Source organism: Leguminivora glycinivorella, chromosome 1, assembly GCF_023078275.1.
Source record: "Leguminivora glycinivorella isolate SPB_JAAS2020 chromosome 1, LegGlyc_1.1, whole genome shotgun sequence".
NCBI classification, from domain to species: Eukaryota; Metazoa; Arthropoda; class Insecta; order Lepidoptera; family Tortricidae; genus Leguminivora; species Leguminivora glycinivorella.
In genome coordinates, this window is record NC_062971.1 from 18529806 (window position 1) to 18543889 (window position 14084).

At 34.9% G+C, this 14084-nt stretch overlaps 1 protein-coding gene across 2 annotated transcripts; it reads right to left on the reverse strand.

Moving 5' to 3' along the window:
• Positions 1 to 1593: 1593 nt before the first annotated feature.
• LOC125232815 (integrin alpha-PS3-like) lies at positions 1594 to 11931 on the reverse strand. 2 transcript variants are annotated; one of them, XM_048138604.1, is made up of 22 exons: positions 11775 to 11931; positions 11239 to 11372; positions 10956 to 11026; positions 10347 to 10476; positions 9797 to 9964; positions 9327 to 9437; positions 8921 to 9009; positions 8606 to 8833; positions 8405 to 8519; positions 7537 to 7710; positions 7275 to 7460; positions 6937 to 7067; positions 6789 to 6855; positions 6564 to 6711; positions 5414 to 5553; positions 4532 to 4748; positions 4286 to 4370; positions 4098 to 4160; positions 3454 to 3594; positions 3055 to 3121; positions 2554 to 2683; positions 1594 to 2250 (listed from the first exon to the last, which is right to left on the reverse strand). In XM_048138604.1, exons 1-19 carry the CDS (start codon positions 11924 to 11926, stop codon positions 3511 to 3513), a joined length of 2493 nt encoding a protein of 830 aa, XP_047994561.1. In that variant the 5' UTR covers positions 11927 to 11931; the 3' UTR covers positions 1594 to 2250; positions 2554 to 2683; positions 3055 to 3121; positions 3454 to 3510. The 2 variants fall into 2 exon arrangements, with proteins under 2 accessions (XP_047994561.1, XP_047994567.1); XM_048138610.1 differs by lacking the exon at positions 4098 to 4160.
• Between the last annotated feature and the right edge of the window lie 2153 nt (positions 11932 to 14084).

Below are 14084 nucleotides of genomic sequence, written 5' to 3' on the forward strand. Positions count from 1 at the left end.
TGTGCCTAAATACACGTACCTACAAATTGAATTTCGTTATTATGATTTAAGGATATTTTTATTAATTTATATAAAAAATATACAGGCAGAGTCCATCATCGTCATCAATCCATTTATTCAATAAATGATGTAGTGTTATGGGTTCCACGATTTTCACCGTTATTCCACTGTATTAAGGCTTATATTGCAGTTGATACGTACGAGTATATTGCATGCATTGTCTAACACTGTACGTATTAATCAGGATGAAGAGGGTATCTTTCTTACGTGACGTTCAGCCGCTCTAGCAGAAATGACTATCGTTGACGCTAGAAGCTTATCGAAACGCAGTCTGGCTCTGTCGCACCAATAGGAAGAGTGATATAGATAGCTACAATATCGATATCATCATAAGCGTTTGTGCATTTGGCTACGTATCCAGGTGGTAATATGGGCATTTGTTTTCGCGTCGCTGTTGTAAGTTATTATGTAGGATAAGGTAGAATGCGTCACAGCCCGTCAGATATGTAGGTACAGTGTTACTTGCCTGTGATTTTAAATATGTCTCATTCCCTTGAGTGTTCATAATTTTTGTGTTGCTGCAATTATAATGTAACGAGATATTTTAATTTAAATATATTTGTTGACTTCAAAAATTGACGCCCAAAAGCTGCAAGCTGCGATCAAAAACGGACAACTCAGTGGATTTTACTGAATTCATTTGACACGCTAAGTAGATTATATAGAAATTTGCTTGATCTATGGTATATATGACATCTGAGTAGTAAGTACTAAGTTATGTAGTAGGATGAAAAATGTAAAAAAATATATATTACGTCGACCATCGTGGATTTCAGTTACAAAAGGGACCTCATATTTGTAATATTTGTTGGATGACTCGAGCTCATCATTGCCAATGCGTTCATGAATAGATATTAATATTACATATTTGAAACAATCATTTTGCCCTTATCTTTCCTTCCTGTTTGTTGATATACTATCTGACTCATAAATATTGTTTCTGTTTGAATAAATCTAACAATGTATACATACAGGCATTATGTTGATAAATAAGTGCCTTTTGTCTAGGAGAGACTAAAAAAATACTACTTAAATTTCATTAGATTCAACTACACTCATAATTATTTGTAAGTACAAAATTTTGAAATAGGGAAATAAATAAAAGAAAAACTGTGTTTTTATTTATTTTTACCTGGTCAAAAAGCATAATATTCTTATTTTGTAACAAAAAATTCATAAGATATCTTCTAATATGAATCTAAAATAAACGGTAGGTCTAAGCTTCATATTTCTAGCCAGGCACCGACTTAATATTTACATAAGGGTCACCTATTAGGTATCTTTTGCTACTCTGTCAATTCCGTATCAGGCAAATATAAGTCAATATAAATATAAGTCAAAATCGTATAAGGCAAAATTTTTAATTAAATACCGCTGTTCAGCTTTTGTTTTTCATTTATTAGTAAATAACTACGTAAACCTAAGTTCTAAGTTAGTATTATTATATAAATATTCAATCAGTCGGTATTTTCCATTTGAACAGTCGGCGAAAAGGCATAAAGCGTAATTAGGTACTTAATAAATCCTATGGCTTCTTTTTGTGTGTTAAATATTTATAAATCATTAAAAACATATAACAACTTTTGCCTAACCTACCTAATTTCTACATGTACTATATGTTCTGTTTCCCGTACCGTACCTACTCTGCAATAAGGTATTTATTTAAACCTATATTTTGGTCTCAGGACGATATAAAGAGTAAGTATTTACATTTTCATGTGTCTGGTAACTGAAATTAAAAAACAGTAAAGTAGTCTTTGAATTATATTTATTTTTAATTTTTTTCTAGTAAAATAAGTGTTCAAGAAATTATCAAATATGACGACATTTTCAAGTTTAATTAACCTATAATCAGAGATGTTAAGAATCTGACTCCAAAGATAGCTGTATTTGGAGAGACTTGTAAATGGCCGTTGCCTCTGAAATATTTGTCGGAAAATTAGAACAGTTCAGTTCCACACTTTGCTGGTATTCCATAGAAGTAGACGGGCCTTGAAAAGTAAATGCTGGGAGGCCGTTGTCGTAAGACGAACAGCTTGGTCCAAAGAGGATTCCGTCATTCGATGTACTAGCGGCCACAGGTTCTGATTGAGAATGGGGAGTATAAGAACATACAGGTTCTTGAAGAAGTTTCTTGCTTTTCTGACGTTCTTTTAACTCTTGAGAATTTCTTCGCGAAAAGAACCCGCACTGAAATCAATCACATGTAAGTTTAGAAATAGGTACCTATATTTTTTGAACCCCTCTAAACTCTATTCGCTCACTGACACACACATATATTTGTTCCTGAGTCATGGATGTTTTCTATGTATATAATATAAGTATTTATATATTATATATATCGTTGTCTAGTACCCACAACACAAGCCTTCTTGAGCTTACCGTGGGCCTCAGTCAATCTGTGTAAGAATGTCCTATAATATTTATTTATTTATTTATTTATTTATTATTTACTGACGAAATTAAAGAACATAAAACGTAGCATTTACTCACTCTGTACAAAGTATAAGATAAAATAGCCAGCAACAGAAGCCCGATAGTTATAGATATTACATATACTATCCAAAGCTCAGGAACGGGGTCCAAAATCAATGTTGTTGTGAGGGTGATAGTGCTGATAGTTCTGAAACAGAAAATAAATGTTATCTGCTACAGTTTTATTCAATTAGATCATAATAAAATGAAAAGGTTTATAATAGGATTTTGGTATACATTGAGTTGAGGTTTACGCTATTGAGTAACGTGTTCTAAAACTTCAAACAGTCATGGTAGAGGTCCATGTCGCTATAACACTGTTTAGTATGTAGGTGGGTAGGTGGGTGGGTATAACACTGTTAAGTATACATACATACATACATACAATCACGCCTGTATCCCATAAAGGGGTAGGCAGAGCACATGAAACTATTAAAGCTTCAGGGCCACTCTTGGCAAATAAGGGGTTAAAAGAAAACGAAACTGTGGCACTGTTAAGTATGTAGGTGGGTAACTTACTTATTTTGTTGGCCTAGGAATAAAGTTGAGGTAACGTTGTGTGTTGTATCTGCCGTGAGAGATTCTCCTGAAAAAATTTGAATTTATATTTTAATGCAACTGCTTAAATAAAAGGCAATGAAACATTTTTAACTAAGTAGGTACTTAATGTTACATTATCAGCATATGTATTTAACGTTCTTACCACCACCACATTATCAGTGGGTGTCAACATAAATTAGCTATTAGTTCATATCGTGTTCCATCTAACTTGATAGCGACAAGCTAAGGTTCACGGCAAGCTTCTATTACAAAACCATAATGACAGTTCATCATGTGTTTATTTTATGCCTTCATTCTGCTGCTTGACAAGTCGATGGAAAGTTAGCATAGAATCTAAGAACTCTAAGGAGAACATACCGTTTGCGTCAAGATCATAGCGAAGTGCTACCACCACAGGCATTGACTGCATGGCATTCACAGACCAAGAGCACGCCAGGACCAAACTGTCGAGTCCCAGCTCTCTTCACAGTCGGCTATTTCTTTTGAGGCAAGGGATACCTAAAATGAAACAACAAATAATATTTATCTTTTTAATTTATCGCTGGTTTAAATAAAAAGCAAATTTTTCAATTAAGAGAATTTTTACAAACTAAAGTAGAAATTACAACTTTGTAATTAGGTAGTTGCATTGAAATTGGTAAAAACAATTTTGAAAGTCATTAAATACGACACAGTGACATAATGTAGTTATTAACTTTTTACCACCTCGTTAATAAATTAAAGAAAAGCGTCATCATCGCCATGTTGTAAATTACTCGTAAAAAAACGTACCACATAGGTATCAAATCGTAGCATGTGAGGAAAAAACTTCATTTCAAGTCAATGGTGGCGAAAAGATTGAACCAAGAGTCCGATATGATTAATTAAAATAAAATAAAGCTATAAACATAATGTGTATTTTCTACGGTAACGTAAAATTTGAAATGATATTTTTCTGTCAGAAACACTAAATCACATCAGCCATTGACAATACTAATTTACTTAAAGGATACAACTCCAACCTTTCCCGTGACAAGTATTGTGCTACTCAAATCATGACAATCGGATGGTCCCGAGTTGGTGACCTAAGAAAGAAATAAATTCACGTGTAAAAGAAATAAAATCAATCATAAAATATCTGTTTTATACAAATTTTATTCTTTTAGCAAAAATGCCTTTTGTCGCATAAAAACGAAATTTAAAAACTTACTTGAAAATAATGGATAATTGGCACAGAGCCACCTTCATCCAAATTTTCTCTGGAAACTGCCAATGTTGCATTTGGTAGTGCTTTTCTGTAATCAATAAACCATTTTTGCATATAATTTAGTAGAGAAATTCAGGAGAAATTTATATATATATTGTAACCCACGTGTAACTTGGTCTATTATGAATAATTGTCAAAATATATTATTTATCAGCCCTTAATACTTATCTAAAAACATGTTTTACTTACCCAGTAGCGCTAATGTTCGTTACAGTAATAATAGAGATCTCTAGATACTGAGAAGAGTGATCGCTGATATTTCGGCTAGTTACAGGATCATCAATGCTCGCTTCTATCATGGCTACACCCATATCTCTCAAGTCATTGGTGTACTCCACTTCTACTTCCCACACTGCTGATTGGTTTCGGTAGAAAGGTGAAGGCAGATTACAGGACAAGATGAATCCTTCAAAAATACGAAAGGAAACTGGTACGAGTATGTATTAGTGTTTGTTATTTATCATAGATCAGACAGAATAAAAATGCAGGGCAGTTTTTTGACAGTGTGCATTTGAGTAATTTCGAAATTAGACGACTTTCAAGTCGTTTAATTTCGAAAGTTACATAAAAATCACCATTATTTCCATTATATCAAGATTCCCCTTTCGAAATTACCCATATGCACCCTAATAATTAAATGAATATAAAATTTTGAATTTACTGCAGTAATTACTTTTGTACATGCCCTGACATAGAATCATTCTTTAATATCGTCATAAATTCGTTTCCCAGTTATTTTAGGGTTGGAGGAGCATGTCTCTCTCTTATATACCTCTCTATAACCCGTCGTCTCATAATTTTCTTGCATTAATTCATATCATCTCTCACACAGTCCATCCACATTTTTCTCGGTTATCCTCTCCCGTTCCTTCCTTCCACATTTTCATCCGTTCGCATCACATGCCCATCCCATGCCATGCTAAGGGATCCGCTCTTACCTTTTCTACTATCGGTGCACCTTTCAGGCTTCCTTTTACGAGTATACTCATTCTTTATCTTATCCATTCTTAGTAACATACTAAATTAATATATTCATAATAACAGTAATATTAAGATTTCATATATATGAACCTTCTAAGAAGCATGTCGTGGGCACCCTCTTAGGCAGAGAAGGCAAGGTCAAGTTGACGCGTACTCCAAACGCCGGTTCTTCCTTACTGACCACTCTGACGATAGCCCCAAGTCTTCCTCCAGAACCTGGAATGTAAGGTCTACGGCCATTTAACTTTCTAAAACACCCTTAGATAGGTGTAAGAAGGTAGTTTAGGTAGGGAAGGTAGTGACCATGGTGCAAATCTGCAGGTGTTATTAATGCTTAATATCTGGGCGACCGAGCTTTGCTCGGTTCTATTTTATTATATCACGTCTTTAGATAAAAAAAACTCTCATAAATAAAAAATAAAAAACTTTATTTCTGGCCGGGATTCGAAACCCTGACAGGCTGAAACCTGCGATGTGCCTGCGAACATTAGACCGACCTCTTACGACTGAGCTACGAGCCGATGATGCGCGGTTGACGAAATTAACGACCATATTTTGTGTTTACTAACTCGAAAACTCGAAAATTCGCGTTTTCCGGGATCTAGGCTAAGCTAGATTTTTCACCCCCGAAAACCCCCACATAACAAATTTCAGCAAAATCGTTAGAGCGGTTTCCGAGGTAATGGTATTATTTATTAAAATATATGTCCTTAAGCTTGTCAGGTGGCGTTTTAAAAATAGCTGTGCAGATGTAAATAGTGTGAAAAGCTTTTCCTCCGTATTTTGACGGAAACGTTTGTGTTTGTCATACAAATACAGACAGTGTCAGTACGTCTTGTTACAATCCGTATGAATACGAAGTTTCCGTAAAAATACGAATAAAAATCTTTTCGCACTACATCTGTACTAGTTTTACTTTATTTTTGATATCATTTTAAATATTACAAGAACAAATTAAATTCCGATTTCGGTTCGATTCCAGCTCCGGACACTTGGAGGCCTTGGTCACTTTTTTATGACATTAACAATGTTTATTTTAAACATTTTTCAATTGAAACGTTCCATAAAAATATTTTCAGTATTAATTAAAACGAAGCGAAAGTATATTTACTTACTGAATATTTTGAACGAACATTATTTCAGAAATTCTATATAAGTAGGTATGATGCGTCAAACACTTCAGTAAACATCAGTGATATGTTTTGAACTGAAACCAAATCAGAACATGTATGCGACTCACTCATTGAATGGTTCCAACTTCATTTCGAGCCACGGTGAGCAAACAAGATCCTTTCCGCATTCTTTTTCCAATTGAAGGTTCAAGCTCGAGTGTAAATTGGAATCTTCAGATACTCTCCCGGCGTCCATTTTAAACTCAGTGACATTGACTGAAAAATACTTATATGTAGGACGATTATCCTGTTGTTTCGATATTAACAGTCATGTTAAAACAAGTATATTTTACCTTGCATTCTGTCAATAGGTTCCATATCAAATATTATCCGTATAGGTCTTGATAGATCAGCTGTGGGCTGTATAGAAATTGTCCGTTATATAAGAATTTGAAATCGATTTATTCATGAATTATAAAATATAGTATTTCAAATTCTAACCTCGATTTCAACAAGTTTAATCGCACAATTGTCGGATAAAGGCGTAGCTAATACTGTGTACAAGTGTGTTGAATTTCCAGCAATCATTGCTCGCTTTTCCTCGGGATCTATAGTTACCGATGCAATAAATTCTGTAATAAAATAAATAAAGCTCATAAACATAAAACCGCAATTCCCGCTGAGATAAAATAGGAATTGATTTAAAGACAGTACTTGCACTTAATGCATTTTTCTGAATTACTTTTATGATTTTAATGCAGGCTATTAAAAGAATACGCTCATTTTATCTTACTGTAACGAGGGTTATAAAGTGAAAAGCATTTTTATTTCTTACTGACCCATCTTGATTACAGTCCTATAATCTTTTAGCGGCTGTACTTTTACGCAAAATTCAGCAGTGAAGTTCGTTGTGTTTTGCGGCATGTTTAATGCCTCCGGTACCTTAATAGTTGCTTCAACTTTCACTGTTGGAATACATCTATACATATAAACTGCGTCCGTTTTGTAAGCTCCAATAACCAGGTCTGAAAAGATAACTATTGTAGACACTGTTGTATTTTATCTTAGTAATAGTTCAGATATAAGTTTTTTTTTTCATACCATTACAGTTGTTATGGTCTACATCATAGCCTTTTGTTAAACCCATACCAAATCCACGAGCTTCACTCGCCACGATTCTCTGCTCGTAATGAGTTCTAAGCCCTTTTATATGTCCTCTATAAAGATATACAACACCAGCACCCTCATCTTCCCAGGGGGCGCTGACAGCCATATCTGGAAACAGTTTAATTATTTACTTAAAGATTTAATATAAGGAGGTGACCCCAGAATCCGAGGTACCGTCACCTGCAATTATATATTACGTTAAACAATGAAAACTCCAAAAATAGGCTACTAGACTCTTATCGAATTTGGCACAAGAAATGATTGTTTCGTAGTATTTGACATGAGAAACCAAATTTTATAGATTTTGGGTATTAAAAGTGTATGGTGGCTACGTATTTTCGATTAAAAATGTGTGTTATATTTTATTTTAACTTTGACCACCGAAAACGCTGTCAGACGTGTAGTGGCGTCATAGAACCTAACTTAACTTAATGCCGAGTCAATCACTGACATGATGAACTTTATGTCTTATAACTTAAATGTCAGAAAATTTTGTGCTCAATTCGATTTACGTCATGCGCAGACAATCTATAGATTAACATGGCTAATGATGTTTTTGCCTAATTAAGTTAAAGTAAAGTTTATTAAATGTTTTTTTGTGGTTTTCAAGTCGTAATAAAATATGATAGTATTTTTTTCGGTTAATTTGACAGTAATGAATAATATAAAATAGACTTTAAAACAGGGTCAAGTAGCCTATCTGACATGATCTTATTTATCGAGCCCTATATTTTCGCAATCTCCAAAAAATAACATATAATAGCAAGTATATAAATATTAACTATAACTATTTATTTTTTACCGTTGTATCCATCTCCATCTATGTCTCCTAGATCTGCCATAGAGTATCCAAACTTAGCTCCATTGCTTTTTGATCCGGTCACATGCCCAGTGTACTCGAGAACAAAACCTGTAGCCTAAAATGATTATAGGTAGTTTAAAAATCGTTTTAAACAGTTGTATAATTTTATGTCAGGTTTTTATTTCTTATTAATTATTTTACCTGTTCTTTGTTTAAATAAACGAAGACTGCTCCTTGGTCATAGAAATCCTCTTTATAAAACTGCTTCACATAGTTAGGTGCGCCCACTAGAAGGTCCATTCTGTCATTGGCGTTAATATCCACGCAACAAAGACTAGCGCCAAAATAAGCACCGAGTTGAGGGCCTTTAAGTTTGGCAAGGATCTTGAGTGGCGCCATTTCTGTAGAGGCGGGTTCTAACACTAGAACCTGAGAAATGTAATATGTATTGTAATGTAAATAAGACTAAAAGTACAATAGAAAATATTCAAAGTAAAAAAAAAATGGTTTAGGTACCATTCCAAAGCCTTTTTTTGCCTTCGGACCACCTACTACATAGAGGGTTTTACCGCCATCCTCGAACACACCAGATTCCACGCTGTATCCTGAAATGGTTAGATTAATCAATCACTTCTGGTTGGCAAGCATGCCTATAGAGACTTTAAATTATGCATATATTTATACACCATCCTTTTATTTACTGTCGTGGGTGCCGCAGGAGACGGCTGAGGAATATGGGTTTAATTGTGATGTGGGCAGTGGCAACCAGTCACTAATGTCGCGATTTCGTTTTCTTTCAATCTGTAAAATGTGGCACTGAAACGAACAGTTCCACATATTCTGCCTTTTTTTGGAAAACAGGCGTGAGTTTTTATTACAATACTTACCTACGATGGAATGTAAAATCTCTGTACCTACTTACCATAGTATTCATCAGGGCGAACATCGAACGTGAAGTACGGGTTGAAAGTTGCTTGTTGAGAATAACTTATACTACTTTCAGCGGGATTATAAGCATATTGTACTATTCCACCTGAAAACAATCGGTTCAATAAATAAAAACATACAAAAACACTTCTACAGACACAACTCATTTGCGGCATAGTGTTTTTTTTTTGACAATACATAATTGATATCGGAGAGATGAAATGAAAACATGCGTTCTTACTGATTTTTCATATACGAGTACATAGATCTCGTATGATGTGACCGCCCACAGATTTCCAGTTCGCCGGACTATATCGGCCTGTCAGTTATTTGGTACTGTTAAGAGTATTACTTTTTGAGATAAACTGGCAGACCTATTATCGTTCGAGGAACAAGTAGGCCTCTTTTAGAACTTTAGAACTAGCCTCTAACAATATAATATAACTTGTGTAAATAGGACCTGACCTGACCACACCAGCAAGCCTGGTGCTCCAATGATGATTCTATCCTCGGTGACCTTGACGGCCATGCCAGCTTGCGCCAGAGTATAATACTTGATTGAAGTCATGGTCGCGTTCATGTGGTAGTCCACGTACTCCGTCCTTGAATTATTGATTTGGAACCATTGTTTGTCTGTAAAATAGTAAGTAGGGAGATTTAAACAGATTTAATTAGCACGTAAGAGTTTATGTTAAAGTAAATTTCTACTTATTTTCGTTGACAACTTTTTTTTAGGTTTCCTGAATATAAATTCGTCTATTTTTTGGTCTAATATAAAAAGTATCTATGTATTACTCATTCATTCACTTGCCCTTTTCCCATTATTTAGGGTCGGCGCAGTAAACTTTTTTCTTCCATTCCTCTCTCATCAGCCGTCATTTCTATTCCTTTCACTCTCATACCATTCTTCACACAGTTCATCCATCTTTTCTTAGGCCTTCTACTACCCTTGTATCCATCCACCTTCATATTTACCACTCGTACCATCAAAAGTAGATATATATGTATTACTAACCATAATTATCCAAAGGGAACAAGAAGGATTCTCGTCGCTTCATCTTCAGATAACAGGCACCGTTTACATCCACCTTCTTCGTCGTTCCGTAATCGTATTCATGAATACGAGCCAAGCGCAGGGCGCAGATCTAAAAACGGATAAGGCACAGAAGGCAATTTCAACTGGCGGATAATTTCAACTAATCAATTATTTCCTTGTTTTACAACTTTTACATTATTAAATCAGTGTCCACTGGTCACATTAAGCACGCGTGTTAGTGTTCAGTGGACACATACGGCACTCAAGTCAAAAGCGTAAAAACAAGACTATTAGTTGAAAATATTCGCAATCAAAATTATCGTCAAAGATCTTACAGAATGTTGACTTACTGAGGCTATTAAATTAATATAGTTGTTGTACAGAATCAAAAACGTCTCACGTTCTCTAATTAAATTAACACTAAGAATTACAGTTAAAAAATATCTTTATTCTGCAGAACTTTTTTGAACTTAGCCTCAACCGGTTTTTAGAGTAAATTTATTGATATTTTTTTTATAACCTACAGGCATAGAACGATAGAAAAAGTATGTTCCTTGATACCTAAATATGTTTTTAAAACAAGCTTACCACAGTTTTCCCCGTAGGTCCTACTGCCAAACTAGCACCAAACCACATCCCATTTCGAAGGCTATTTGAGCCTGTAATTTAAAATTGTATATCTTTAAATTATATTTACCTATTTCTTATAGCAGGTTTCATTATATTTGGATTGAGTGTCAAGTGTCACATGTACGCTTACAACCAAAATGACGTGGGTGGAATATATATTTGAGAACTTTAGTTAGTTATAGTTTAGTTATTTATCACAAAGAACAGGACTAATGATAGTTGCCGTAATTGGAACCCGTACCTTTTATCTTCAAGGGCGTACAGGAAACATTTGTACTCGTAGCTTGTAGATTTTTAAGAGGACAGTTGAATACAACGCCGGCTGAAATTTTCTTCAATCCGATGGTTGAAGCCTTTGGAGCACCGACTAAGAGCCTTTGCAAAAAAATATCCATTAATTGCAGTGATCATCAGCCTTAATTACTTTTTGTTAACACTTGCAAAAAATACCCATTAAAGTTTTACATACGTAGACGTTTGGAATTAACCAAACGGGGTAGGCAGAGCACATGAAACTTTCTCAAGTTTCAGTGCCACTCTTGGCAATAAAGGGGTTGAAAGAAACCAACATCAACATTGAGATATTGCAGTGGCAGGTTGCTAGCCCATCGGTCAGACTACAATTGAACCCAAAGTGACAGGAGAAAAGGGGGTGGTGAAATTTTAAACCTTTCACCACACGTTAACACTTTCACAAAAAACTAACAAAGATATCTATTCAAGGTTTTTAGCAAAAAATGCCGCAAAATATCCAGCGGAGTTGTTATAACTACTGACCCAGATTCACCAATAGCGACTGCGTAGCCAAAATATTCGGCTGGATAACTTGGATAAAAAACTATTTTGCTGCCTCCGTGAAACACATCACCACAGTCGCAAGAACTAAACAAAAATACACTTAAAAGTACACACGTTTTTATTTGTGGCATGATTATTATTTATTGTTTAAAATTATTTCGTTAAAATAACCACCACATAGTGTATGTATGTATACTCGTAATTAAACGTGTATAATCCACGGATGTTTTAATTTATACTGATTATCAGCCCCCCACGCCTCAATTCCGTTGTCAAAACTGATTCATTGTCATTGTACATAGTTTCGGAATCAGTAGTTACCATAAATTGATTATACTCGTACATTTTAATATAAAGAGGCGAGAGTGAAATATCGGAAAATGTTGAACTGGCATAAAATTTATGAGGGCTCTGTTTTATATGTTTTTAATAAATTAACCACTCATACAATTATATGTAAAACCCCTTCTTTTACAACAGTCAACCGTACTCAGTAACCGTTGAATTCTATTGAAGTTCCTATGTATATAAGCACATTATGTACATACCTCTAATATTATGTATGCAGTCAAACAACAACATTATGTATATTATAATTTTTTTTATACCATGTCGGTGGCAAACAGGTATACGGCCCGCCTGATGGAAAGCGGTCACCGTAACCTATGGACGCCTGCAACTCAAGGGGTGTCACATGCGCGTTGCCGACCCATTAGAAACTTGTACACTCCTTTTTTGAAGAACCCCATTACTGTAGTTCATCGGGAATACCTCGACATATGTTTTCATAACCACTTTTCAGTACCTAATAATTCATGTTCAATTAATTTGTTATTTTTTGTCTATCCACATATATTTAGCGTGAAATATTGATTAGGTAGCTAGTTTAAACTTTAAACTTTATCTATTAAGAGTTTTAAGACTGATATGTAATATTTGATTTTTACCTAAGCTACGTATCTACTTGTGTGTATGTACGCTAAATAATTATTTATAGATCTATTACCATACCCCACCGTACTTCGGTCAGGCTCACCAATAAAACAAACGAGTAATCAGGCAATTTCTATGTAATGTCTTAGATATAGCCTGGCGGTCCCGGCCTAGCAAAAGTGACAATCGTTGACGCTACGTGGCGGTCGAAACGCAGTCTGACTCTGTCGCACCACTGTGGAAGAGTGATAGGGAAAGCTAGCTATGAAACACAATGAGTAAGAGATTGTGATGTTGGCAGGGTGCCCAGAAATAAACGTAAACATGGAGATAAATACGTCACTTGTACAAGTCATAGCTCGGTTATTCTTGTTAAAGATTTTATTGATAGTCTAAGCATTGTGGTTAATATTAAAAATCGAAATAAGATGTCATATATTAAAGAAAAAATGACGAGCACCACCAGAGATGAAGGCCGGATTCGAACCGGGGTGCGAGCCTAGCGAGCGGGGTGGCCTAGGGGTTCATGACGTTTGGCCCGGATTGCTAAAAGACGCCGGTTCGAATCCGGCCCTCACCTCTGGTGGTGCTCGTCATTTTTAGGGTTCCGTACCAAAAAGGTACAACAGGAACCCTTATGGTGCGACTCTATCCGTCTGTCTGTCCGTCTGTCACATTCCTAAATATCTCGAGAACTACTAATGCTATCAACTTGAAATTTGGAATAGTTATGAACATTGTAAACCTCTACAAATAGAAAGTATAATTTTCATAAATATATTAATTTTAATTGTAGAAAATGGCCAAAATGAAAGGGGGGCAAACTGTAAATTTCAAGTTACTAGGTCAAGTGGGGTATCGTTGGAAAGAGCTCAAATTGAACGTAAATAAGCTATTTTTTATAATTTTTTGTTGTGGAAAAAAAAGAATTTTGAAGGAAAATGTAAAAAAAATACCGTTCCCCCCCCCCTTTATCTCCGAAGTTTACCAACGAAAAATTATGAAAATTTTAGTAAACATTGGTTTTATGCTATATATTACAGGAAAAATATAATCGTGTTTGTATTTTGAATACTTTTTTTTTAATTCACAAAAAACTTTTCAGATTTTTACTTTCAATTTACCCACCCTTGCGGATGTATATCGTACTTCAAATTAATACGAGATGTTACGTAAACCATCTTCTGTCTAATAAAGTAAAAACTGTTTAAATCGGTTAACATTATAAAGAATTATCCCTGAAAAACCAGGTCGCGCAAATTAGTTAGCAAATTGACCGGGAGATGGCGCTATACACTATAATACTCATTAGTGCCTATACTTTTGTCTTCTAGTCAAGTCATTAGAGTTATATGA